General features: G+C 44.2%; 2 protein-coding genes across 8 annotated transcripts in view; one reads left to right on the top strand and one right to left on the bottom strand.

The window, feature by feature from the left end:
• LOC139571292 (cdc42 effector protein 1-like) overlaps positions 1–14,872 on the top strand; it is a 33,230-nt gene extending 18,358 nt beyond the window's left edge. For 2 of the 5 annotated variants that reach the window (XM_071394041.1, XM_071394040.1), the window contains exons 2-3: positions 1,649–4,575; positions 13,129–14,872. In XM_071394041.1, the coding sequence (XP_071250142.1) occupies positions 4,116–4,575; positions 13,129–13,859 (1,191 nt within the window). In that variant the 5' untranslated portion in view covers positions 1,649–4,115 and the 3' untranslated portion in view covers positions 13,860–14,872. The remainder of the gene's footprint in view (positions 1–1,648; positions 4,576–13,128) is intronic. The other 3 variants (XM_071394043.1, XM_071394042.1, XM_071394039.1) reach the window with 3 other exon arrangements.
• Positions 14,861–26,650, bottom strand: part of LOC139571291 (SH3 domain-binding protein 1-like) — a 19,685-nt gene continuing 7,895 nt past the window's right edge. Inside the window, exons 2-18 of one of the 3 annotated variants that reach the window (XM_071394035.1) lie at positions 23,523–23,565; positions 22,143–22,247; positions 21,974–22,050; positions 21,771–21,882; positions 21,258–21,334; positions 20,865–20,952; positions 20,683–20,751; positions 20,481–20,571; positions 19,213–19,349; positions 18,957–19,065; positions 18,753–18,834; positions 18,567–18,647; positions 18,068–18,181; positions 17,710–17,807; positions 17,322–17,484; positions 16,834–17,189; positions 14,861–16,042 (exon numbers count right to left, since the gene is read on the bottom strand). In XM_071394035.1, the coding sequence (XP_071250136.1) occupies positions 15,786–16,042; positions 16,834–17,189; positions 17,322–17,484; positions 17,710–17,807; positions 18,068–18,181; positions 18,567–18,647; positions 18,753–18,834; positions 18,957–19,065; positions 19,213–19,349; positions 20,481–20,571; positions 20,683–20,751; positions 20,865–20,952; positions 21,258–21,334; positions 21,771–21,882; positions 21,974–22,050; positions 22,143–22,247; positions 23,523–23,565 (2,059 nt within the window). In that variant the 3' untranslated portion in view covers positions 14,861–15,785. The remainder of the gene's footprint in view (positions 16,043–16,833; positions 17,190–17,321; positions 17,485–17,709; positions 17,808–18,067; positions 18,182–18,566; positions 18,648–18,752; positions 18,835–18,956; positions 19,066–19,212; positions 19,350–20,480; positions 20,572–20,682; positions 20,752–20,864; positions 20,953–21,257; positions 21,335–21,770; positions 21,883–21,973; positions 22,051–22,142; positions 22,248–23,522; positions 23,566–26,650) is intronic. The other 2 variants (XM_071394036.1, XM_071394038.1) reach the window with 2 other exon arrangements.

The raw sequence follows: 26,650 nt of genomic DNA, 5'->3' as shown, positions 1-26,650 counted from the left end.
GAGAGAGAGAGAAAGAAGGGTAAAGAGGGGGGTTGGAGAGGGAGAGAAAGAAGGGTAAAGAGGGTGGTTGGAGAGAGAGAGAAAGAAGGGTAAAGAGGGGGGGTTGGAGAGGGAGAGAAAGAAGGGTAAAGAGGGTGGTTGGAGAGAGAGAGAAAGAAGGGTAAAGAGGGGGTTGGAGAGAGAGAGAAAGAAGGGTAAAGAGGGGGGTTGGAGAGAGAGAGAAAGAAGGGTAAAGAGGGGGGTTGGAGAGAGAGAGAAAGAAGGGTAAAGAGGGGGGGTGGAGAGAGAGAGAAAGAAGGGTAAAGAGGGGGGTTGGAGAGAGATGAACAGAAGCTATGGATGTTTGTTGAAGAAGCAAAAATGTTTTCTTAGTTTAGGAGAAGTGTTCCTCTGTTTTCCTTGGATTCAAATACAGCAACAGCTAAGAGGAATGTAAGGTAATTGGATGTCGCAGGGGGAGTGAAGAAATGCAGTCTTATCTTGTATGTTTGTTCACCTGGTTAAGTTAGTGAGAGAGGGACTTAAAAAAGGGACTGTAGTTTGGCAAGGAGGAGATGGGTCAAATGAACACTGGTTGGGATACCTGACGAGTCATTATTCTGACTCATTCAATCAATTAAATTAGAGATAACTGAGAGTACAGTATCTCTCCAGCAGGTTAGCGTTTTTTGTCATGAATCTTGTTCTGGAGGCAGCCCTAAACCTAACCCTAACCTTAACCCTGACCCGAACCACACTGCTAACCGTAATGCCTAACCCTAACCTTAAATGAAGAGAAAAGCACATTTATGTTGTCATACATTTTTACCATATAGCCTATTTTTTATTTGCTGCTTGCCCATCTAGCAGAAATCGCTCAGTTCTGCCTCCAGGGCAAGATTCATGATAATAAACACCAACCCGCATCTCTCCAGTCTTTTGATCTAGCTGTGTGTTTGTGCGTGTGTGTGTGCACGTGGGTGCGTGTGTGTTTGTGTGTGTATCTCTCCAAACCCTGAGAACTTCATCCAGTACAGTGACACAGCCAGTCATGTATCTGCCATGCCTGTGAGCCAAGGTGAGGCATGGTAGATGTTCACTGCCTGGCATGTGAGGTATGGTATGGTGGCGTGCCAAATGGCACCCTATTCACTACATAGTGCAATCCTTTTGACCAGAAGCCTATGGGCTCTGTTCAAAAGTAGTGCACTATATAGGGACTAGGGTGCCATTTGGCACGCCATTATACCATACCTCACATGCCAGGCAGTGAACATCTACCATGCCTCACCTTGGCTCACAGGCATGGCAGATACATGGTGGAGGAGGAATGGATGAATGGGTCTGTGATGTAGCCTAAAGTAGAGATGTTCAGGAAACACCCTGAATACTCCGCTTGTATCATTTTGGCCTTTTTGAAATGTTGAGCCAGTTGAATTACTGTCAAACAGAAACTATTGTAGCAGTTACTACTTGGGTCGTGGCAGGAAAACAGACTAGAGTAGAAAAAGGAAAATATGGTGAATACACAAAATTGACCGTACCAGCTGCACTCCAAACACCAGATGATTTATGTTTCACTATATTCCTGTGTGTGCCTTGCCCATGCACCGGTACCATGACTTACCATATATAACTTCCTGTCTCCCCCTCTCTCGCTCTCCCACAGCAGACAACATGTTTTCAGTGAGGCCAAGGTAGCTTCCTAGATCCAGATAACCAGCGGAGATCAGGCCTGGAAGAGAGAACCAGCACAGACCCATAGAGAGGGAGGTCAGAGCCAGGACAGAGCCCAGAAAGAAGGAGGAGAAAGGCCAAAAAGAGGGAGTCTGGACGGTCAGACGAGGGGAAGAAGAGATCCAGGGATTAGGGGCTAATCCAGGCCACAACCAATCCCCAGAGAAGTCCCCCTTTTTGCTTCTGAAAACACAGACAGCCGCCCGGATTACTGCATTAAACGTATTACCTTTTAGAGACTTAACAAAACAGGGTTTGGTTTCAGCCCTGCTCAGATGCCTGGATATGCGTACCTCTGAAAACAAATGACCAGAAGGAGAGGAGGAGGAGGAGGAGGACAGGGCAGGAGGGAGATGCTGGGACATATAGGAGACATATAGGAGACGTATAGGAGACATATAGTCGCGTGCCTTATAGACGGGTGGGGATAAACCTCTGTGCTACAGCTGTGTCTGCAGGAGTCAGACCAAAGGTCAACTAAGTGGCCCTCTCTCTCTTTCCAAGCCCCTCAGGACGGTAAGGACAGACTCGACCCCCACTGAGCGTGGGCCAAAGATCCTCCAACTGAAACAGGATTACAGTAGAGCAGAGCTCCAGGCCCTTCTGTTAGTACAGTATGATGGGGTCAAGATACCTCTCCTCCTCTTGAAATACATGATTGAAACTGAGGAGTATCTGCTTCATATTCACACACAGGCTGAGAAGGGCATGATTGCTTTCGCCTCTGCGGCTCACAGTCACACAGGAGAGTTAGTAAGAGATGTTGAGGTAGTGGCGTGAACTCTGACTGTATGAAGTCTGGTTATGACTGTCTGGTTAGTGCTCTCTAGAGGTTAACACTCTCAAATTCAACATCACACCTAATAGAAGTCTGGTGAGTAAACCCCTGGTACTGCTCTCGCTCTCTCTCCTCTGGTCTGTTTTGTGAGGTGTGCTTCCTCCCTCTGCTGCTCCTAGCTGCCCCTCTTAAAACGCCAGCCAGTCAAGACCTAGAGAGGACCTGGGACTGTAGTTAGGAGCAAATTGAAAGTCTGCTTTAACCGTGACGCAATTCCATTCAGAGGTCTGTTCCAAGTCATTAATAAAGCCAGGCTATTGTGCATGGGAGGGCCTCGGCAGTGGAAAGCACTTAAAATAACCAGAAGACCTTGTCAGTGTACTCTACACTATCAAAATATTTCAGAAAGCGATATCCATTACTCCACTGGTTAAAGATAACACAGGAAAATGATTTGCCTGTCTCCTGCCAGTGTTGACCCATTGGTGTATTTTGTGCAATTAAAGTCAGATAAGGGATTTTCTTAGCTGACTTTTGTCAGTATTTTTGTGCACTTTTGGCCAAAAATAAAGCACTGTTTTTATCTGGAGGAACATACTTTCCATGTTTGTATACAAGGTTTCTGCTGCTGGTGAAATTAGATTGAAGTGCTGAATGAGGGTCCCTACCCTGCTTTTAAAGACGGATAAAACAAGTATTTCAGTGAAATATGACGTGATATGATTAATTAGCACTCATGCTGTAGCAAGACACAGGACGAGAGAGAAACAACATACCCTGCAACTCCCAGACAAAAACCAGACTGACGTTTAATTTGTTCACGAGAGCAGCGACAGGAGAGTTACTGTGGTCTAAATTTAGAAAGTTCCAGAACAATGGACTTTGGAACCCGGAACTTTGATGTCTAACAGAAGGGCAGGGTCTGTAGAAAAAGCTGATTCAGTTACTTTCTAATGTTCCAGTTAGAAAGTGTTCTGCCAGACCCCTACCTGGTTCTATGTCAATACACCAAATCAATCTCTAGCAAAGAAAGTCCCCTCAGAATACCTAGACTGTTGTTATAGCTGAATTTGAGCCTCTTCTAGATGGAGAATCAAATACATTTTTTTGCTTCATTTTAATAAATGGTTCCAGTGTACAACCGCAGGAGGGATATTTGCAGCTGGAACTGGGCTTCTTCCTGAGCTGATGTTCTTCCAAAGCCCAAAACAACTGTCGAGCCCAGCGTCTCTGACCACACTAAAACTGGAGGCGGATTCCAGGAACTGAACGGCATACTTTTCCCCTCCATTTCTCTCCACTTAATCCAGCTGGATATGGATGACAACAAACAGCAGAAAATGGGACTGAAATTGCAAACAGCACATGATAACAAGAGAATACAATAGATTTCTCCATTACTGAGGTTGACCCTACAGAACCTGGTGTTGAAATTCTATTCAAAACCTAAACGATCACGATCATTACTTTTGAGGCACACAATCCCCCTGGGAGCATTTCTAAAGCAACTCTCCAGTAACAGTTTCTCCAAAGATATTTGAAACTAAATTTTCATCCCATCTTTTAGAGGACTTAAAGGTATTTTTGTCATTTTTAGAAGACCATACCCTTGGCCATCACCATGAACCTGGGGAAGATTCCTGGGCTGAAGGGCCTGGTGGCCGGCTCTCAGGGGAAACGTCGTTTCAAAGGTGACCTCACCCTGGACATGATCAGCCCTCCGCTGGGGGACTTCCAACATACCATGCACGTGGGCCGCGGAGGGGACGTGTTCGGGGACACCTCGTTCCTCAGCAACCATGGGGGGGCCACCAACGGAAACGGGGATGCTGATTATGTCACAAGCCCTGACAACAAGATTGGGGCGTTCTTCTCTCGGACCCTCCGGCGTGTTCGGAAGACACCAGAGCGTCCCAGGGGAGGATCCAAGGACCTGTCCCCGCCACCCCCTCCCATATCCCCCATTATCAAGAATGCAGTGTCTCTCCCCCGACTGGATGTGGACTCACCAAACGGCTGCCCTGCTAAAAACCTCTTCCCTGTCTCTCCTACCTCCCTGGAGGAGACCACTTATGGTTATGGTGAGTCTTACTGTACACCTACATTCACACACATATACACACACATATGCATATACACACACATATATATGTACACACACATTCACACACACGTATTCACACTCACATACACACACACTTCACACTCACATACACACACACAAACATACACACATTCAGACACATTTGGAGTGGCAGGTAGCTTAGTGGTTAGAGCGTTGGGTCAGTAACTGAAAGGTTGCTGGATCGAATCCCCGAGCTGACAAGGTAAAAATCTGTCGTTCTGCCCCTGAACAGGGCAGTTAACCCACTGTTCCCCGGTAGGTATTGTAAATAAGAATTTGTTCTTAACTGACTTGCCAAGTTAAATAAAGGTAAAATAAATAAAAAATATACACACATATTGAGATACATATATATACACATACTCACACTGTATGCACACATCCACACAATAAGTGAACATGCAACTGTACCTGTGGAGGCTTGTAGTAGCTCCTGGACCTAAGGTCTAGGCTTTAGCTCAGCAGGCTAACACCGTCTTATTGCATGCAAGAGACTTGGATTTGATACATGGTCAGTCATAGAAGCAGTAGCTGCCATTGGACATGCTGTAAAAACAAGCCACAGTAATTCACAGATTTTCCACATCTGTCATGATGAATCACCTTGGTTCATACACAACAACCCTCACACTCTCTCCAGCTTGTTGTGTGATAAGAGAGCCGCGCCAGACATGACTGTACTGCTATGTGTCTGGTCTGAGGCCCAGTGTGACTGACTGCCCCAGATTACAGTTTTTACAATCACTTTGGCACTAATTTCAGAACCTTGTGGTAATTTTTTTAAACTCTAGACACAAAACGGTCATCACTTGTAACACAGGCTGTCCAATGTTTCAAACATTGCATTGTGCATTCATATCTTTAAAGAAACCTTGCACTTGCGGAATCATTGGTTCAAATAACTCATTTATCATGAAATAACATACCATTTAGATCACCCACACACAAGATACCGATAGTGTCACTGTGTAGTTGTTCGTACAATCATTAAATATTGTAGTACAAAATATGTGATACATGTTTCATTATGGTTCTACACGTAGATACATCACTGTAAAATGACTAGTAGAGAGAATACTACAGACACAGTGGAATCATTGAACAAAATCTGAAATTTATTGATGAAATACAATAAAATCACAACATAGGTTTCTTTGAATCAAAGCAAAAATAATTAGCTACAAAAAAGAAAAAAACTACAGTAAAATGTCAACTGCAGTATTCCTCACCTGGCTTACTGTAAAAAGCAAAACAAAAGATTGATTTCTGTACTTCTATATTTCCATCAACCCTGTCTTGTGGATTTGGCCACAGGTTCTCATCCACATCACAATGGATATTTTCATTAGCCAAACATCTTGGGGAGAATCTTCGGGCATGGCGAATCCAGGCCTGACACTGGTCTGCCGTGATGTCATTGCATGCGTCATCCATGGCCTGGAGAAGGGTGGCTTGTTTGTGAGAGCGCCTATCACATACCTTCCACCTCCATGTGGAGAAAAATTCCTTAATCGGGTTAAGGAAAGGAGAGTATGGGGGTAAGTACAGGGTGGTAAATTGTGGATGGGCCTGAAACCATGCTTGCACCATTTGATCATGGTGGAACCTGACATTATCCCACACAATGACATAGGTCATGCCATCAGCTCTACAGACCTGATTTAGCTCATCAAGGAAGCTCACCAATATGAGGTCTGCGTCCCACCACACCATCTTCCGATATAGCAGCACACATGGTGATGTTGGCCCCACGCTGTCCAGGTACTTGGATGGTTGCCTGCTGGTCAATGAAATTCCGACCTCTCCTTGTCTTGGCCAGGTTGAAACCTGCCTCATCCAAAAAGAGGAATTTGGGATGGTTTTTGTCAGCATCCAGCTCCATCACCCTCTAAAAAGACATGTTGGAAAGAGAATTATTGATGTCGAATTTTTGGGGAATTTTTCACAACAGGCATCTTGAAACTGAACATACTCAGTCCTCAGTTGCTTCACTCTGTCTGCATTTCTTTCAAAAGGCACACTGTATAGCTGTTTTAGAGACACCTGGTGCCTTTTCAGCATGCGTGCAATAGTCGGCAAACTTATGGCTTTCACATTGTTGAACAAGTCCTCATTGTCCAAGATGTGCTGCCGAATTTATGTAAGGCGAATATCATTTCTGTCCTGAACCAAATTGAGCACAGCCCGCTCTTGTTTGTCAGTCAGAATTTTGCCTCTGCCTCCCCTATTTGGCCTAGTCTCAATTCTGAAAGGAAAAGTACAGTAAGAACACATTTAGTCACATCACCTACTCTGTGGTACACATTGGCATGCAGTATACAGTCATTTGACAATTGAGAGTAGCCTAATGTTTAGTGCATGCTGAAGACTTACCGGTTCTCATTGCGGAAAGTTCTGATGATTGAGGCCACGGTTGATCTTCTGAGGTTTGGTTGAATCATTATAGCTGCCTCAGTCATTGTCATGTCATGATTTACTACATGGTCTACAACTACTGCTCGGATTTCAATGGACACCCTTTGCTGCCGCTGTCTTGTTCCGTGGCCTTGTCCTCTACCACGATCCCCCACATCTCTCAAATGAGGCCCACAACCACCTGTCAGAAGGGGTGCTTGTCCTCTACCACGTTCCCCGACATCTCTCAAATGAGGCCCACGACCACCTCTCAGAAGGGGTGCTTGTCCTCTACCATGTTCCCCGACATCTCTCAAATGAGGCCCACAACCACCTGTCAGAAGGGGTGCTTGTCCTCTGCCATTCCTTTGACCACCACGTCCTCCCACTGCTTGACCTCTATTGTGACCTGGATCACCTGCCGGCTCCGTGTTATCGCTATGTTGTTGTAGGTGGATACCACTCATTTCACTATATTCTCGTACCACAATGTGAAATCAATCATCAGTAACGAGTTGGCAGTATTGGAAAAGCAATTACAAGGGCCTGCATACATACGTACACTCACCGGCCACTTTATTAGGTACACCTGCGTGTTAACGCAAATAGCCTGCTCCTTCGAACAGCGAATCATGTGGCTGCCTGCAACTCAATATATAGAGTATATAGAGTAGAGAGCTTTAGATGTTGTTTGACCAAACATTAGAACAGGCAAGATCCGTAATCTAAGCAACTTTGATCGTGGTATGATTGTTGGTGCCACACATGGTGGTTCCAGCATCTCAGAAACAGCTGCCCTCCTGGGATTTTTACGCACTACAGTCTCTAGAGTTTACAGCGAATGGTGCGATAAACAAAACACATTCAGTGAGCGGCAGTTCTGTGGGCAAAAACACCTTGTTAATGAGAGAGGTCAGAGGAGAGTGTCCAGACTCATTCAAGCTAACAGAAATGCCAAAAATGCTCAAATAACAGCCGTTTAAAACAGTGGTGTGCAGAAGGGCATCTCTTAACGTACAACACCGTGAATAATTCAGGCTGTTGTGGAGGCAAAAGGGTGTCCTACCCAGTACTAGATAGGTGCACCTAATAAAGTGTCAAATCTGAAAACATGGTCTGTAAAAGTGGTACATGGGACCATAGAAACAGTGTCTGATAAAGAATGATGATGAAATATTACATCCATAGATAATGTAGTCCAATTGGTTCATGGTCCACGGTAATTGGTGTCAATGGATCTCGTTATCCTGAAACTTTCATGATCTAAACATGGAATATTGTTCATCAGTTTTCATAAAACTATGTTTTACTTATAATTTTGAGCAGTTGTATCAATTGATAGTTGGATCATTGTAATGAAATTAATACCAAGCAAAAAGGCAGGACCTGCTCATGTCACGAATGTCGTCGGGAGAAGGACCAAGGTGCAGCGTGGTAAGTGTTCACATTTTTAATAAAACAACTGAACACTGAACAAAACAAAAACGACAAACGAACAGTCCTGTAAGGTGACGAAAAAAACACTAAACAGAAAATAATCACCCACAACTCAAAATGGGAAAACAGGCTACCTAAGTATAGCTCCCAATCAGAGACAACGATAGACAGCTGCCTCTGATTGGGAACCACACCAGGCCAAACACATAGAAACACAACAACATAGAAAAAAGAACATAGACTGCCCACCCTAGTCACACCCTGGGCTAACCAAAATAGAGAATAAAAAGCCTCTAATGCCAGGGCGTGACAGCTCATTTGGTCAAAAATGTGTTAATGTCATTTTGCTACATTAAATAGATGCTTAATCACGTGGACAAGTAGCGTGCCTCTATTGTGTTTTGGAGAAAATGAGGGGTCATTTTAGCAGTAACTGTACTAGATTACTGTGAAACCAAGGTAAATAAAAGCTATTTTTCTCAGTTCCACGCAATGAGCAGTTACTGCCTTTTTTCTTGGTAGGGCAGTATAGTAAACTGTAGTATTGTTTTATGTGGGTATGCAGTCGTTTCTTAACGTTCCTTGCATCTAGTTGGTTTCCAGTAGGCCATGAGAGCACTAGTGTGTGACAGGTCATGTGAGTGATCTGGCCTGAGAACAACATGCCTAAGAGGTGATGTCTAACTCAAGAGATAGAGCTTGAGTTTGAAACTGGCAGAAGACTCACTCTTTGATGACATAGTTTACACTGCCCTCTGTTGGTGATGGGAGAGCATCTATGGAAGTTCCTTTCTGAATTCTCCACTTACCTTCCTAGCAGATCCTGAGCATAGTCCACTTACCTTCCCAGCAGAGACTGAGGATAGTCCACTTACCTTCTTAGCAGATCCTGAGCATAGTCCACTTTACTTCCCAGCAGAGACTGAGCATAGTCCACTTTACTTCCCAGCAGATCCTGAGCATAGTCCACTTTACTTCCCAGCAGAGACTGAGCATAGTCCACTTTACTTCCCAGCTGAGACTGAGCATAGTCCACTTTACTTCCCAGCAGATCCTGAGCATTGTCCACTTTACTTCCCAGGAGAGACTGAGAATAGTCCACTTTCCTTCCCAGCAGAGACTGAGGATAGTCCACTTACCTTCTTAGCAGATCCTGAGCATTGTCCACTTTACTTCCCAGGAGAGACTGAGAATAGTCCACTTTCCTTCCCAGGAGAGACTGAGCATAGTCCACTTTACTTCCCAGGACAGACTGAGCATTGTCCATTTATCTTCCCAGCAGAGACTGAGCATAGTCTACTTTACTTCCCAGCAGATCCTGAGCATAGTCCACTTTACTTCCCAGGAGAGACTGAGAATAGTCCACTTTCCTTCCCAGGAGAGACTGAGCATAGTCCACTTTACTTCCCAGGACAGACTGAGCATTGTCCATTTATCTTCCCAGCAGAGACTGAGCATAGTCTACTTTACTTCCCAGCAGATCCTGAGCATAGTCCACTTTACTTCCCAGGAGAGACTGAGAATAGTCCACTTTACTTCCCAGGAGAGACTGAGCATAGTCCACTTTACTTCCCAGCAGAGACTGAGCATAGTCCACTTTACTTCCCAGGACAGACTGAGCATTGTCCATTTATCTTCCCAGCAGAGACTGAGCATAGTCTACTTTACTTCCCAGCAGATCCTGAGCATAGTCCACTTTACTTCCCAGGAGAGACTGAGAATAGTCCACTTTACTTCCCAGGAGAGACTGAGCATAGTCCACTTTACTTTCCAGCAGAGACTGAGCATAGTCCACTTTACTTCCCAGCAGAGACTGAGCATAGTCCACTTTACTTCCCAGGAGAGACTGAAAATAGTCCACTTTACTTCCCAGCAGAGACTGAGCATAGTCCACTTTACTTCCCAGCTGAGACTGAGCATAGTCCACTTTACTTCCCAGCAGAGACTGAGCATAGTCCACTTTACTTCCCAGCTGAGACTGAGCATAGTCCACTTTACTTCCCAGCAGACACTGAGCATAGTCCACTTTACTTCCCAGGAGAGACTGAGCATAGTCCACTTTACTTCCCAGGAGAGACTGAAAATAGTCCACTTTACTTCCCAGCAGAGACTGAGCATAGTCCACTTTACTTCCCAGCTGAGACTGAGCATAGTCCACTTTACTTCCCAGCAGACACTGAGCATAGTCCACTTTACTTCCCAGGAGAGACTGAGCATAGTCCACTTTACTTCCCAGGAGAGACTGAGCATAGTCCACTTTACTTCCCAGCAGAGACTGAGCATAGTCCACTTTACTTCCCAGCAGAGACTGAGCATAGTCCACTTTACTTCCCAGCAGAGACTGAGCATAGTCTACTTTACTTCCCAGCAGATCCTGAGCATAGTCCACTTTACTTCCCAGCAGAGACTGAGCATAGTCCACTTTACTTCCCAGCAGAGACTGAGCATAGTCCACTTTACTTCCCAGCAGAGACTGAGCATAGTCCACTTTACTTCCCAACAGATCCTGAGCATAGTCCACTTTACTTCCCAGCAGAGACTGAGCATAGTCCACTTTACTTCCCAGGAGAGACTGAGCATAGTCTACTTTACTTCCCAGCAGATCCAGAGCATAGTCCATTTTACTTCCCAGGAGAGACTGAGCATAGTCCACTTTACTTCCCAGCAGAGACTGAGCATAGTCCACTTTACTTCCCAGCAGAGACTGAGCATAGTCCACTTTACTTCCCAGCAGAGACTGAGCATAGTCCACTTTACTTCCCAGCAGAGACTGAGCATAGTCCACTTTACTTCCCAGCAGAGACTGAGCATAGTCCACGTTATTTACCAGCAGACACTGAGCATAGTCCACTTTACTTCCCAGCAGACACTGAGCATAGTCCACTTTACTTCCCAGCAGAGACTGAGCATAGTCCACTTTACTTCCGAGCAGAGACTGAGCATAGTCCACTTTACTTCCCAGGAGAGACTGAGCATAGTCTACTTTACTTCCCAGCAGATCCAGAGCATAGTCCATTTTACTTCCCAGGAGAGACTGAGCATAGTCCACTTTACTTCCCAGCAGAGACTGAGCATAGTCCACTTTACTTCCCAGCAGAGACTGAGCATAGTCCACTTTACTTCCCAGCAGAGACTGAGCATAGTCCACTTTACTTCCCAGCAGAGACTGAGCATAGTCCACGTTATTTACCAGCAGACACTGAGCATAGTCCACTTTACTTCCCAGCAGACACTGAGCATAGTCCACTTTACTTCCCAGCAGAGACTGAGCATAGTCCACTTTACTTCCGAGCAGAGACTGAGCATAGTCCACTTTACTTCCGAGCAGAGACTGAGCATAGTCCACTTTACTTCCCAGGAGAGACTGAGCATAGTCCACTTAACTTCCGAGCAGAGACTGAGCATAGTCCACTTTACTTCCGAGCAGAGACTGAGCATAGTCCACTTTACTTCCCAGCAGAGACTGAGCATAGTCCACTTTACTTCCCAGCAGAGACTGAGCATAGTCCACTTTACTTCCCAGGAGAGACTGAGCATAGTCCACTTTTCTTCCAAGCAGAGACTGAGCATAGTCCACTTTACTTCCCAGCAGAGAGTGAACATAGTCCACTTAACTTCCGAGCAGAGACTGAGAATAGTCCACTTAACTTCCGAGCAGAGACTGAGAATAGTCCACTTTACTTCCGAGCAGAGACTGAGCATAGTCCACTTTACTTCCCAGCAGAGAGTGAACATAGTCCACTTAACTTCCGAGCAGAGACTGAGAATAGTCCACTTAACTTCCGAGCAGAGACTGAGAATAGTCCACTTAACTTCCGAGCAGAGACTGAGAATAGTCCACTTTTCTTCCCAGCAGAGACTGAGAATAGTCCACTTTACTTCCCAGCAGAGACTGAGCATAGTCCACTTTACTTCCCAGCAGAGACTGAGCATAGTCCACTTTACTTCCCAGCAGAGACTGAGAATAGTCCACTTTACTTCCCAGCAGAGACTGAGCATAGTCCACTTTACTTCCCAGGAGAGACTGAACATAGTCCACTTACCTTCCGAGGATAGACGAGCATAGTCCACTTTACTTCCCAGCAGAGACTGAGCATAGTCCACTGTATTTCCCAGCAGACACTGAGCATAGTCCACTTTACTTCCCAGGAGAGACTGAGCATAGTCTACTTTACTTCCCAGGAAAGACTGAGCATAGTCCACTTTACTTCCCAGCAGAGACTGAGCATAGTCCACTTTACTTCCCAGGAGAGACTGAACATAGTCCACTTACCTTCCGAGGATAGACGAGCATAGTCCACTTACCTTCCGAGGACAGACGAGCATAGTCCACTTACCTTCCGAGGACAGACGAGCATAGTCCACTTACCTTCCGAGGACAGACGAGCATAGTCCACTTACCTTCCGAGGACAGACGAGCATAGTCCACTTACCTTCCGAGGACAGACGAGCATAGTCCACTTACCTTCCGAGGACAGACGAGCATAGTCCACTTACCTTCCGAGGACAGAGGAGTATAGCTTCTTTGAGATTATTCATGAAGGTAGAACTAGGGTGCCAACTGGAATTTGATTTATTCATCCTGTAAAATAGATTTTTAGATTTTTAAGTTTCTTGTCAATAATTTTTCACAATACAGAATGTTAGGACTAAACTCCTTGTCTCTCCTCCCCCTCAGGTTTGGAGTCAGGTTTCGCCACTCTGCCCCGCCTCTCCCGTTCAGCAGAGCGTCAGTCGCAACAGGGAGGATCTATTTCTTGTACCCCCAATGCCCACGGCTGCTCGCTCACCGATGTCTCCGCCCTCCTGAAGTCCTCCGCATACCCCACCCTGACTTCTGACCCCGGTCACATGACCCAGTATGAGTCCCTGACCTCCATGGCCTCCTTCACCTTTGACCTGGGGCCCTCCCTCATGAGCGAGGTGTTCGGTTTGATTGACAGCCCCAACGGCCACCTAGAGCCCAGCCATGCCTGGATGGCAGAGGAGCCAAGCTGCTCTGCATTCGGGTTTGTGACCAATGGAAGCTCGGAGATGGATGCCACCACTGCCTCATTGGTGGATTCTCTGCCTCGAGAAGACTGTAGCAGCAGGAAGAGTCCATATGGGTTGGAGTGGGAAGAGGAGGAAGAGGAGGCTAGGAGAATGGAGATGAATGGAGGTGGGCAGCATCTTAAAGGGGCGGTGCCTGATTTAGTGATGGGCTCCCCGTCTAGACAGAGGCCTGCTATGGAGAGTGAGAGGTTCCAGGGTGCCACTGATGTGCTGGGGGTGCTCTACGGAGTTGGAGGGATCCTGAAGGGGCAGCAGAGGATGGATCTGGAGGGAGAGATGACCCTGGGCCAGACCATGAAGAAAACACCTTACATCTGCATTACCACTGATGAGGAGGAGGAAATCAAAGTCTGAACAAAACCCGACAGACTAAATGGACAACATTCATTTTAACCAGTAGTACCTACTACAGATTTGGGATTATTGCTTAATTCCTTGTAAACACTTTTGTCTTAAGAAAAACAATTTTTTCCATCAATGAGGCTAGCTTTTTGACCTGAGTCACCCTTGAACCCTTCATCATATTCTAATATTCATTGGAGAAATTTAATTTTACAAGTCGTCAGAAGACTCACTTAAAGACTTTGCTATTATTTGTTGAAAGATTATGGAGGCTGACAGTTCCCCAAGCGAACATACTGTATGGAAGGAGCTTGAACAGGCTAATAATAGCTTTTAAAAGAGGTCACTGGAACCAGTGGCGAACAAAGAGAAGGGGTAGAAAGTGTCCAGAGAAAGTGGTCGTTGGACACAGAGTAGTTACCATGGAAACACCAAAGACGTTGCTCAACAGTGTGTAAGTCTGTTAACAGCTGGTTATATATAGTCAGTTTGGACTTCCTGAGCAAAATGCTCAATATGTGACTACATAGAACTATTCAAGGCAACAGGCAGGACACAAAGACGAAGCAGTAGCCGTTTCAACCCATTCAAACACTACACCAAGAGAGAGATCTTACATCTTAGCACATGACGTTAACTACAGGAAAACAATCATATTTTGGCTGATGCTTACACTTTTTATTGGTCTACAGATACAGTATGAAGCACAAACCCTGAGAAATTTACTCAGAAGTTAAATAGAAGAAGGTAATTTTGTACAATGTTGTAGTATAAGTATAATGTTTGGACTGTAAGTTTGTTAATTCACATATTAACATCATACTCCATTTCGAAATGTTTCTCAAATTCATTATGGGTCTAACTCTCATATTGCTTTTTGAATTGATAGTCACCTGCTTGTCTGCTATTCTGTCAACCAATGGTTGAATCCTCTTTTTAAAGCAGTGTCTTCTATCCATATAAATGTGCTGCTGTTGACACCAATGATATTTCTATAATGATAATAATAAATACAATAAAATGTTTTTAATTAGCATTAATACTTTATTTACATGTCTGAAAACATACTGTACTACAAAACAGCCCTGAATTAATCACAACACATAATGCATATACAGAGCCTTCAAAAAGTACTCACATCCCTTGTATTCCAGACACAACAATCTCACCCATCTACACACACCATAATGACAAAGTGAATTTAGAAATGTTTGCAAATGTATTGAAAATTAAATACAGAAATATCGAATTTACACCCCTGAGTCAATACTTTGTAGAAGCATCTTTGGCATGTCTGCTTTTTTTTAACCTACTGTATCTACCAATAGGTGTCCTTCTTTGTGAGGCAAAGGAAAACCTCCCTGGTCTTTGTGGTTGAATCTGTGTTTGAAATGCACAGCTCGACTGAGGCACCTTACAGATGAGGTAGTCATTCAAAAATCATGTTAAACACTATTATTGCACACATAGTCAGTCCACGCAACTTATTATGTGACTTGTTAAGCACATTTTTACTCTTGAACTTATGCAGGCTTGCCATAACAAAGGGGTTGAATACTTATTGACTCGAGACATTTCAGCTTTTCATTTGTAATTCATTTGTACAAATTTTGAATAACATAATTTCACTTTGACATTATGGGGTATTGTGTGTAGGCCAGTGACACAAAAATCTAAATGGAATCTATTTTAAATTCAAGCTGTAACTCAACAACATGAAAAAAGTCAAGGGGTGTGAATAATTTCGGAAGAAACTGTATGGTAGCGCTCAAGCTACAAAGCACTTGGAACTGGCTGCAGAAGCCCAATACATCTCTGGCCTTGATACGCAACCCAAACAAGGTTACACCAAATGTCAGGTTACAGTCTACATTTGTACCTAAAGCATAAGAAAACTTCTTTACACAGGCTTAGATGATACTCTATATCTCTACCTCATCACTGCGCTATAGAGGTCACCTGTTTGCTCACCAGTACTGGGGGCTTGGGTGGTGGGATTTGAGGGGGTCTAATTGCACCCTTTTTGTTTGGGGCCTTCTTCAGGACCGGAGCTAGGGGCTTGGGTGCAGGGTGTGGCTGGGTTTTGGATGCCTCTGCTGGGGCTGGAGGTGCTGGGGTCCTGGGTCTGGAGTATGTAGCGACCACCTGCTCTTTACCCGGGATGGACCGCTTGTGTTGAAAGAAGGAACTCCTCGCTGTGAAAAGAGAGAAAGAGGTAGTTGGGTGTTGAGGATTGATTGAGTATAGTCTTATTCTGACTATATATGTGCATTATTATATTAGAGTATTTGTCTTTACATCGACTTGAAACTAAACCTGTTGGTTGTGGTAGTGCAACAGTTATTTATGACAACAGTTTCATCATTAGAAGCCGTTGGTAATTTTGGCCACTGCTGCCGTAGAACGTGGCTTCCTGTGTACTAAAGTGGAGCAGTACTTTGCCACTTATTCTGAGGTGGACCATGGCACACCACATGAGCTCTATGGATGACTTCAGCACTGTCAATAGATAGCGTTAGCTTACTACCACATGAGCTCTATGGATGACTTCAGCACTGTCAATAGATAGCGTTAGCTTACTACCACATGAGCTCTATGGATGACTTCAGCACTGTCAATAGATAGCGTTAGCTTACTACCACATGAGCTCTATGGATGACTTCAGCACTGTCAATAGATAGCGTTAGCTTACTACCACATGAGCTCTATGGATGACTTCAGCACTGTCAATAGATAGCGTTAGCTTACTACCACATGAGCTCTATGGATGACTTCAGCACTGTCAATAGATAGCGTTAGCTTACTACCACATGAGCTCTATGGATGACTTCAGCACTGTCAATAGATAGCGTTAGCTTACTACCACATGAGCTCTATGGATGACTTTAGCGCTGTCAATAAATAGCGTTAGCTAGCTACCACATGAGTTCTGTGTTTTACTATGCACCATTAGCATGTCATGGAATGGCCGTGGAGGGTCACCTACGTTTGTATGGTGAGGTGATCTTCAGTATAGCTTTGGGGGAGTCCGGTGGGGCCTCTAAGATGGGTTCTAGTGATCCTGATTCAGGTCTCTGCTTCTGGGTCGGACTACATACAGACACCGGTAGTGGGGAAGGAACCAGGGTTGGGCCAGGAGCCAGTTTGGGGCTGGGTAGTGGGGATGTGTTGTGAACCAGTGTTGGGCTTGAGATGGGGAACGTGCTCTGTGTCTGGACTGAGGTACGGGTAAGTGGGGTTGAGCTAGGTGGGTCTGAGGCAGAGTTCCCCCAGGTGGTGGTTCTCTGAACAATGGAGCCTGACTTGAAGATGAATAGACCTCCACTGTTCTGTGACGCTGAGCTGAGGAGGAGACGGTCGGTGTTAGATAACACACTGTTATAATTAAAAAGTGAACAAGTCAACTCTGTTCAAATGCCTTTATTAATGACTATTGACAATGTTTCATTCCTGTTCCATCTGTGTGTGTGGTACCTGATTGTTTTACAGAGAGAAGGATGAGAAGGGGTAGAGGAAGAGCATAAGGAAGGGGAGGAGGTAGTTCTGGCAAGGTTCTCTTTCCCAGACTCTGAGGGTTCAGGTTCTAACAAGGTCAAATCTGAGACCCCAGGAAGTTCAGGAATCTCAAAGTCCACCTCTGGAAAAGAACACAACATAGGTCATGTTGCATAAAAGATCCATAGACCTACCTAGCTTAGCTCAACACAGTAAGATGAGTGGTCATAAGGCAATCAGGCAGCTCGCTCTGTTATCATAGTGGCGAACTTCCACAAATGTCATGCAAACCAACTCATCACTTAAAGGACTCCCAGTACTCCTCCCCAGAACACAAGTAAACAGAACATTGAAGGTGGTACTGTACCTTCTGGAAACAGGCTGCTGGAGTATTTTATGAGAGGCTCAACCACCGCCACGACCTGGACAGAGGAGGCAGACGCCATGTCCAACAACGCTGCCTCCCTGAGAGAGAGAGGAAAATAGAGAAAAATAGATGACGGTACAGAATTAGACGGAGGAGAGGAAAATTGAAGGAAGACAAAGAGAGAGGGAGGGAGAAAGAAAAGAGGTTAAAGTCAAGTACTAAATAACACAGACCTAATCAGATTAGTAACAATAGAAAGTGACATCAGGAACAACACTTAGACATAGGGCTATTATGACAGACAGATAGACAGTGTGGTTCAGTTTCCTTTCTCTGTCACCATGTCAGTAGTACCCACCCCTCCATGTGAGGCCACAACAGATTGGGACCCAGTACTATGGCAATGTTACTGGGACTCATCCTGTTAACCGCCTGCTGCTCTGACAGACATGACAGGAACTGTACCAGATACCTAATAGAGGGGAGGGGGGAGAGAGAGAGGGAAACAGAGAGAGCGAGACGGAGACAGACAGAGAGAGACAGAGAGACAGAGAGAGAGAGAGAGAGAGAGAGAGAGAGAGGCAGATAGGAAGAGATTCACAATCATCACACACCCTGCATCATCCTTGAGTGTTTATAACTTCACACAGGAATCTTTCAAGATCACAGGAGGTTGGCAACACCTTAATTGGGGAGGACGGGCTCATGGTAATCGCTGGAGTCGATTTGAGTAGAATGGTATCAGATACATCAAACACATGGTTTGTTGCAATTCCATATGCTCCGTTCCAGCCATTATTATGAGCAATCCTCCCCTCAGCAGCCTCCACTGGTCAAGATCTGAGAGAGCTATGTACCGGAGGTTGTTGTAGTTTTCTGATGGTAACTTCTTCAGCACAATTTTAAACTGCTCAAGTTTGTCTGTCAATTCTTTCTCCCTAAATAATGACGGGGACAGGCAGAGAGACGTTTGATGAGGAGAAATTAGAGAAAGACACTATAAACTGTATGCTTCTAAGATGTAGACCAATCAAGGACCTTACCCTGCTGCTTGAAACCAATCATTGTAGAGTTCAAAGGTCATGAGGGGTTCAGGCAGCTCTCTCAGGTAGCTTTTCAAAGCCCCTACATGGAAAAAATAGAAGATGCTGTTTAATGCCTACATGTTGTTGTACTGTCAAGTAAACACATTTGAAACTTGAAAACCTTGAATAAGGAGTACTGTCAACAGGGACATTCTCTCTGACCTGCGACTGCATGAGGGTCAGTGAACTCGCTGTGGTTCATGACTCCTCCATCCAGACTGCTCTTCAGTCTCTTCACTACCGAGGCTGCTGCCGCCAGACGAAACAGACCCTGGGAGAGAGATGGAGGGAGAGAGATAGAGACCAATTTTGGGATGAGGCAGACGCCATGGAGGGCATTATCGTAGACTGGCTAGTTAATTAATGAAATCCCATTCACATGAATACCATGTAGTATATGAATAATCCCAGTCCTCACCTCCTCCCTCATGCCGGTGTGCAGCAGCATGTGAACACACTCCTGGATGGGAACAGCGATCTCCCTGCCGCTGTCATACAGGTGAGTCAGCAGGGGCTCCCCGTATACCTTCCCCCTAGAGTTGTTCTTCTGGGAGTCTGTGGTAACACATACTGGTGACACACTGGACAAATACTACTGTAGGTAGGTGGGCGCAACACATTGGATAGGGTGAGTTACCTATGTACAGTAAGTAAGCCTGGGTATTGTAACTGCAAACACACACATACTGTACACATACACACACACATACACACACACACATACATTCACACGTATACAAACCTACTCATTCAAGGGTTTTTCTTTATTTGACTATTTTCTACATTGTAGAATAATAGTAAAGACATCAAAACTATGAAATAACACATATGGAATCCTGTAGTAAACAAAAAAGTGTTAAACAAAGATTCTTCAAACCCTTTGCCTTGATGACAGCTTTGCACACTCTTGGCATTCTCTCAACCAGCTTCATGAAGAATGCTTTTCCAACAGCCTTGAAGGAGTTCCCACATATGCTGAACACTTGTGGCGGCTTTTCCTTCACTCTGCGGTCCAACTCATCCCAAACCATCTCAATTGGGTTGAGGTCAGGTGATTGTGGAGGCCAGGTCATCTGATGCAGCACTCTCCTTCTTGGTCAAATAGCCCTTACACAGCCTGGAGGTGTGTTTTGGGTCATTGTCCTGTTGAAAAACAAATGATAGTCCCACTAAGCGAAACCAGATGGGATGGTGTATCACTGTAGAATGCCGTGGTCGCCATGCTGGTTAAGTGTGCCTTGAATTCTAAATAAATCACAGACAGTGTCACCAGCAAAGCACCCCCACGTCATCACACCTCCCCCTCCATGCTTCATGGATGGTGGGAACCACACATGCAGAGATCATCCTTTCACCTACTCTGCGTCTCACAAAGACACAGCGGTTGGAACCAAAAATATCACATTTGGACTCATCAGACCAAAGGACAGATTTCCACCAGTCTAATGTCCATTGCTCGTGTTTCTTGGCCCAAGCAAGTCTCTTCTTATTATTGGTGTCCTTAGTAGTGGTTTCTTTGCAGACATTCCACCATGAAGGCCTGATTCACACAGTCTCTTCTGAACAGTTGATTTTGAGATGTGTCAGAACTCTGTGAAGCATTTATTTGGTGGAAAAACCCTGGAATGAGTAGGTGTCTCCAAACTTTTGACTGGTACTGTACATACATACATACACACTATTCACCTGTTTGATTGTGGCTTTCTTTTAGCTCAGTGATGTATTGTTCCAGGAAGTCATGGGAATTCTTATGATGTTCTGCTTGTAGTTCCAGCAGCTGCGAGGGCACAAACCAGGCACTTATCAAATCTAATTCCTAATAGCACATGATAATTAACAAAAGTAAAACACAACTTGAAAGAGAGGACGATTAGCGGGCCACACTCACACGAATGAAGTAGTTGGCATAGGCCTGTTCTTTAGTGGCAAAGTGATAGAGATCTGCAGAGTATTGGTCCTGTAGAGAATGAATAGCCAGACCAACAGTATGTATGTAAGAAGCTAAAACTACCGCATGAAACAACAAAGTGTCTTAAACAGTAACACGTAATAGGAGTGACCATCCAACACCTTGATGCTCTCCAGTTTCCTCCAGGCCTCCTCCACCTCTTCTTTCAGCCCGTCCTGCTTTGCCTGAGGGCCCGTACTGGCCTGGGACCTGAAGGGGCAAAGTCATTAATGATCAGAAGCCAGAAAGCAAACGAGAGGACACAATGGAGATACTGATTAAAGGTAGTTATTATAGAAATATAAAGGAACTATGCACTGTCTGGAACAGAGGAGGCTGCTGGGAGGAGCTATTGGAGGATTGGCTCAATGTAATGGCTGGAATGGAATAAATGGAACTGTGTTAACCACTACCTCCACTGGTCTGGAACATATAGGGTCTGTCACCTATCCGGTGTATGTGACAATAAAACATCTTAAAGTGCTAAATACAATCACACAGAATATGTGACCCACTTGTTGAGTGCATTGTGCCAGTCCATTGTGAGTTTTGCAAACTGCTTCTTGTTTTTGAGAATCTCTGGAAGGTCTTCCTACAGATGGAAACAGAGTTAGTATTCATATGCTGAACAACTAGTCAAATGGCTACCCAGACTATTGCATTTTTTTGCGCTGCTGGTACTCGCTGTTTATTATCTATACTGTACATAGTCACTTTACCCCTACCTACATGTACAAATTACCTCGACTCGGTACCGGTACCCCCTGTATATAGCCTCGTTATTGTTATTTTATTGTTGCTCTTTTATTTTTTTACCTTATTTAGTAAGTATTTTTCTTAACTCTTATATTTCTTAAAAACAACATTGTTGTTTAAGGGCTTGTAAGTAAGCATTTCACGGTAAGGTCTACACCTGTTGTATTCGGCGCATGTGACAAATAACATTTGATTTGATGTGATACTACATAATCACAAACTTTCATTTTCGTCCAAAGAGTCTGAAAGCCTCTTGCTCCTGCAGCCCTTACCTCACTGAGCTTATTGAGAGGCTCCAAAACTTCCTTCTCCAGCTTCAGCTCAAATTCAGCCAGCATTTTGGCCAGATGGTTCTCCATGAAGCAACACATCTCCAACACTTTCCTATCAGAGAGTAAATAGACTGATTGATTCATTGATTAATGTTTGACTGATAATTTGGATGATGAATAAATGGTTTGGCTACATAATGTACCTGATAGAAGAGTCTGCATCAAAGTCTTTAAAGCTCTCAGCCATGCTAACAGAGAGCAGCATGAGAGGGAGTTTTTTCTGGAGAGAGACATAGTTTTGTATTGATAATCATAACAGATGCAAGTCAAGTCAAGGGGAAGGGATGAAAGGTGAAAAAGAGGAGACGTTACCATTCGTCTCTCTGTGTCCAGCCCGAGTTGACTCTGCAGACAGCCAAGCAGCTTCTTGTGAATAACCTGCGCTGCCTTCTTGGCTGGCTCCACCCGCTGCTCCACCTTAGACCAATGAAAATGACAGATATAGAGTGTGTCTTATGTTCACAGTGTGAGCTAGGTCCCAAATGTATTCACCCTTCACGTAGTGAACTGAGCGACTGCTATCCCCCTTTATAATCTGCCTTAATGCACCATAACCAAATCCTCTATCCTCCTCTATCCCCTCCTCCTCTATCCTCCTTTATAATCAGCATTAACTCACCAGAACCAGATCCTCTATCACCTTTATAATCAGCATTAACTCACCAGAACCAGATCCTCTATCCCCTTTATAATCAGCCTTAACTCACCATAACAATATCTTATATCCTCATTTATAATCAGCCTTAACTCACCATAACAATATCTTATATCCTCCTTTATAATCAGCATTAACTCACCAGAACCAGATCCTCTATCCCCTTTATAATCAGCATTAACTCACCAGAACCAGATCCTCTATCCCCTTTATAATCAGCCTTAACTCACCATAACAATATCTTATATCCTCCTTTATAATCAGCCTTAACTCACCATAACAATATCTTATATCCTCCTTTATAATCAGCCTTAACTCACCATAACAATATCTTATATCCTCCTTTATAATCAGCCTTAACTCACCATAACAAGATCCTCTATCCCCCTTTATAATCAGCCTTAACACACCATAACCTGATCCTCTATGCCCCTTTATAATCAGCCTTAACGTACCATAACCAGATGCTCTATCCCCCTTTATAATCAGCCTTAACGTACCATAACCAGATGCTCTATCTCCCTTTATAATCAGCCTTAACGCACCATAACAAGATCCTCTATCCCCTTTATAATCAGCCTTAACGCACCATAACCTGATCCTCTATGCCCCTTTATAATCAGCCTTAACGTACCATAACCAGATGCTCTATCTCCCTTTATAATCAGCCTTAACGCACCATAACAAGATCCTCTATCCCCTTTATAATCAGCCTTAACACACCATAACAAGATCCTCTATGCCCCTTTATAATCAGCCTTAACGCACCATAACAAGATCCTCTATCCCCCTTTATAATCAGCCTTAACGTACCATAACCAGATGCTCTATCCCCCTTTATAATCAGCCTTAACGTACCATAACCAGATGCTCTATCCCCCTTTATAATCAGCCTTAATGCACCATAACGAGAGCCTCTATCCCCCTTTATAATCAGCCTTAACGTACCATAACCAGATGCTCTATCCCCTTTATAATCAGATTTAACTCACCATAACCAGATGCTCTATCCCCCTTCATAATCAGCCTTAACTCACCATAACCAGATCCTCTGTGAGAAGGTTAGTGGCATCCTGTGATCTGTTGATAAGAATTGAAAAGGCTTTCAGGCCGTTTTTGTTTTGCAGTGTGTTGCAGTATGAGCATTTATTATGGATCCCCATTAGTTCAGCAGCCACTCTTCTTGGGGTCAAGCAAAGTGCAGCTCTATGGGAGATTAGTACACATGTAGCTCTTCCACTGTCAGTCAGATGAGATCAACATCCTAAAGTTAGAGATTGGAGGCTACTGCTGTGGGCTGCTGTGGTTTAGATAGGAAGCAGGCCAGATAGAGGGGGGGGGGGGGGGGGTTGGAGGGGAAGTTGGCTGATGAGGGCTACTGCTCACGCCAGGGCCCTCCCCCTCACCCTACTGTACCAGCAACTGAATTATGCTTGGAGTGCCCCTGTAGTACCCCCTCATGTGCATTTTACCAGTAGGCCTATGATCTCATGAGTCTTCTCAAGTACCCACCTGTGGATAGGTCAAGTACCCATGGTTTAGAACCACTGCCCTAACCCACTGTTTTAGGTTACTTACAGGTGAAGATGGAGAGACAGAGAGTGAGTGAGAGAGACAGGCAGAGAGAGAGAGATTAATTTGTATTGTTTATTTAACTTTGTTTATTATCTACTTCACTTGCTTTGGCAATGTTAACATATGTTTCCCATGCCAATGAAGCCCTTGAATTGAATTGAATTGAGAGAGAAAGACTGAGACCGAGAGAGAGAGAGAGAGAGAGAGAGAGAGAGAGAGAGAGAGAGAGAGAGAGAGAGAGAGAGAGAGAGAGAGAGAGAGAGAGAGAGAGAGAGAGAGAGAGAGAGAGAGAGAGAGAGAGAGAGAGAGAGAGAGAGAGAGAGAGAGAGAGATATACAAATATTAGAATCAACTATTAAAGACTACCAGAACCCACTGGATTCTCCAATTACATTGAAGGAACATCAGGACAAAATATAAACCCTCCAACCCAAAAAGGCCTGTGGTGTTGATGGTATACTCAATGAAAGGATAAAATATACAGACAACAAATTCCAATTGGCTATACTTAAACTCTTTAACATCATCCTTAGCTCTGGCATCTTCCCCAATATTTGGAACCAAGGACTGATCACCCCAATCCACAAAAAAGGAGACAAATTTTACCCCAATAACTACAGTGGGATATGCGTTAACAGAAACCTTGGGAAAATACTCTGCATTATCATTAACAACAGACTCGTACATTTCCTCAGTGAAAACAATGTACTGAGCAAATGTTAAATTGTCTTTTAACCAAATTACTGTACGACAGACCACGTATTCAACCTACACACCCTAATTGACAAACAAAAAAACAAAACAAAGGCAAAGCCTTTTCAAGCTTTGTTGATTTAAAAAAAGCCTTTGACTCAATTTGGCATGAGGGTCTGCTATACAAATTGATGGAAAGTGGTGTTGGGGAAAAAACACAAGACATTATAAAATCCATGTACAACAACAAGTGTGCGGTTAAAATTGGCAAAAAACACACATTTCTTACCACAGGGCCGGGGGGTGAGACAGGGATGCAGCTTAAGCCCCACCCTCTTCAACATATATATCAACGAATTGGCGAGGGCACTAGAATATTCTGCAGCACCCGGCCTCACCCTACTAGAATCTGAAGTCAAATGTCTACTGTTTGCTGATGATCTGGTGCTTCTGTCACCAACCAAGGAAGGTCTACAGCAGCACCTAGATCTTCTACACAGATTCAGCCAGACCTGGGCCCTGAAAGTAAATCTCAGTAAGACAAAAATAATGGTGTTCCAAAAAAGGTCCAGTCGCCAGGACCACAAATACAAATTCCATCTAGACCCCATTGCCCTAGAGCAGGGGTTCCCAAACTGGGGTACACGTACCAATGCCGTCGGGGGTACGCCAAATAAAAATGTGATTCACATTTTTTTATATTTATATATATATATATTTTTATTATTCACATTTTTAAACAGTACATTTATATTTTCCAACGGGGCTATACATTTGGGTGAGTTTTTCTTTTCTCCTGAGTAGCCTCGTTTCACTGCCAAAAATTAAATTAAACCATCTACTGTTTAGCAAAATAACAACACATTGTCAAATACAGGTAGCCTCGTCAAATAATTAACATCCAATCACATTAACCGTTACTCTGTCACAGGAAACCTTCCCTCTTGCGCAGACATTTAGAAATGAAACATGACAATTTGAAAAAAAAGCCACAGGAGTTTTTTGAGCGAGAATAAAGACAACTTTCGAGTAGTAAGACATGTATAAAAGCAACAGATACCATTAATAAGCAGGGGCTAGAACTTTCTTATATGGTGAGCTACCGAGTGTCTAGGACAGGCAAGCCTCATACTATTGTGGAGGACTTAATTCCTCCTGCTGCTGCAGATATGGCTGGGACAATGCTGAGGAAAAGGACAAATAAAACTATACTGACAATGCTTTCATCAAACAACACTGTTTCTCGACACATCAGTAACATGGCAGGAGCTGTTTTGAAACAATTACTGCGTTGCGTACAAGCCAGTGAATTCTAAGCGTTACAGCTGGATGAGTCAACAGACGTGGCGGGCCTGGCACAGCTCCTGGTATATGTCCGTTACGTTTATGGGGGGTCAATTAAGGAAGACATCCTCCTCTGCAAACCACTGGAAACCAGGACAACATGGGAGGATATTTTTTAAAGTACTGGACACATTTGTGACATCAAATGGACTTTGGTGGTCAAGATGTGTTGGCATCTGTACTGATGGTGCAAAAGCCATAACAGGGAGACATAGTGGAGTGGAGCAGTTGCTCATAGTGGAGCAGTTGCTCCCGATGCCACTTGGGTACACTGCAGCAACTACGAGAGGCTCTTGCTGCCAAGGGAATGAATGACAGCTTGAAAGATGTTTTGGACATTACAGTGAAAATGGGTAATTTTGTTGAAGCAAGGCCCCTGAACTCTTGTGTATTTTCTGCATTATGCAATGATATGGACAGCGACCATGTAGAGCTTTTATCAAGGGGAAAAGTATTGATCTTTTTTTTTTAATTCAAATTAAATTAAAGTTTTCTTAACTTGTCTGACCGCTTGCATGATGACGAGTTTCTCACACGACTGGCCTATCTTGGT

This window comes from Salvelinus alpinus, chromosome 3 (genome assembly GCF_045679555.1).
Source record: "Salvelinus alpinus chromosome 3, SLU_Salpinus.1, whole genome shotgun sequence".
Lineage (NCBI taxonomy): Eukaryota > Metazoa > Chordata > Actinopteri > Salmoniformes > Salmonidae > Salvelinus > Salvelinus alpinus.
This window is presented reverse-complemented; position numbering and strand designations above follow the sequence as displayed.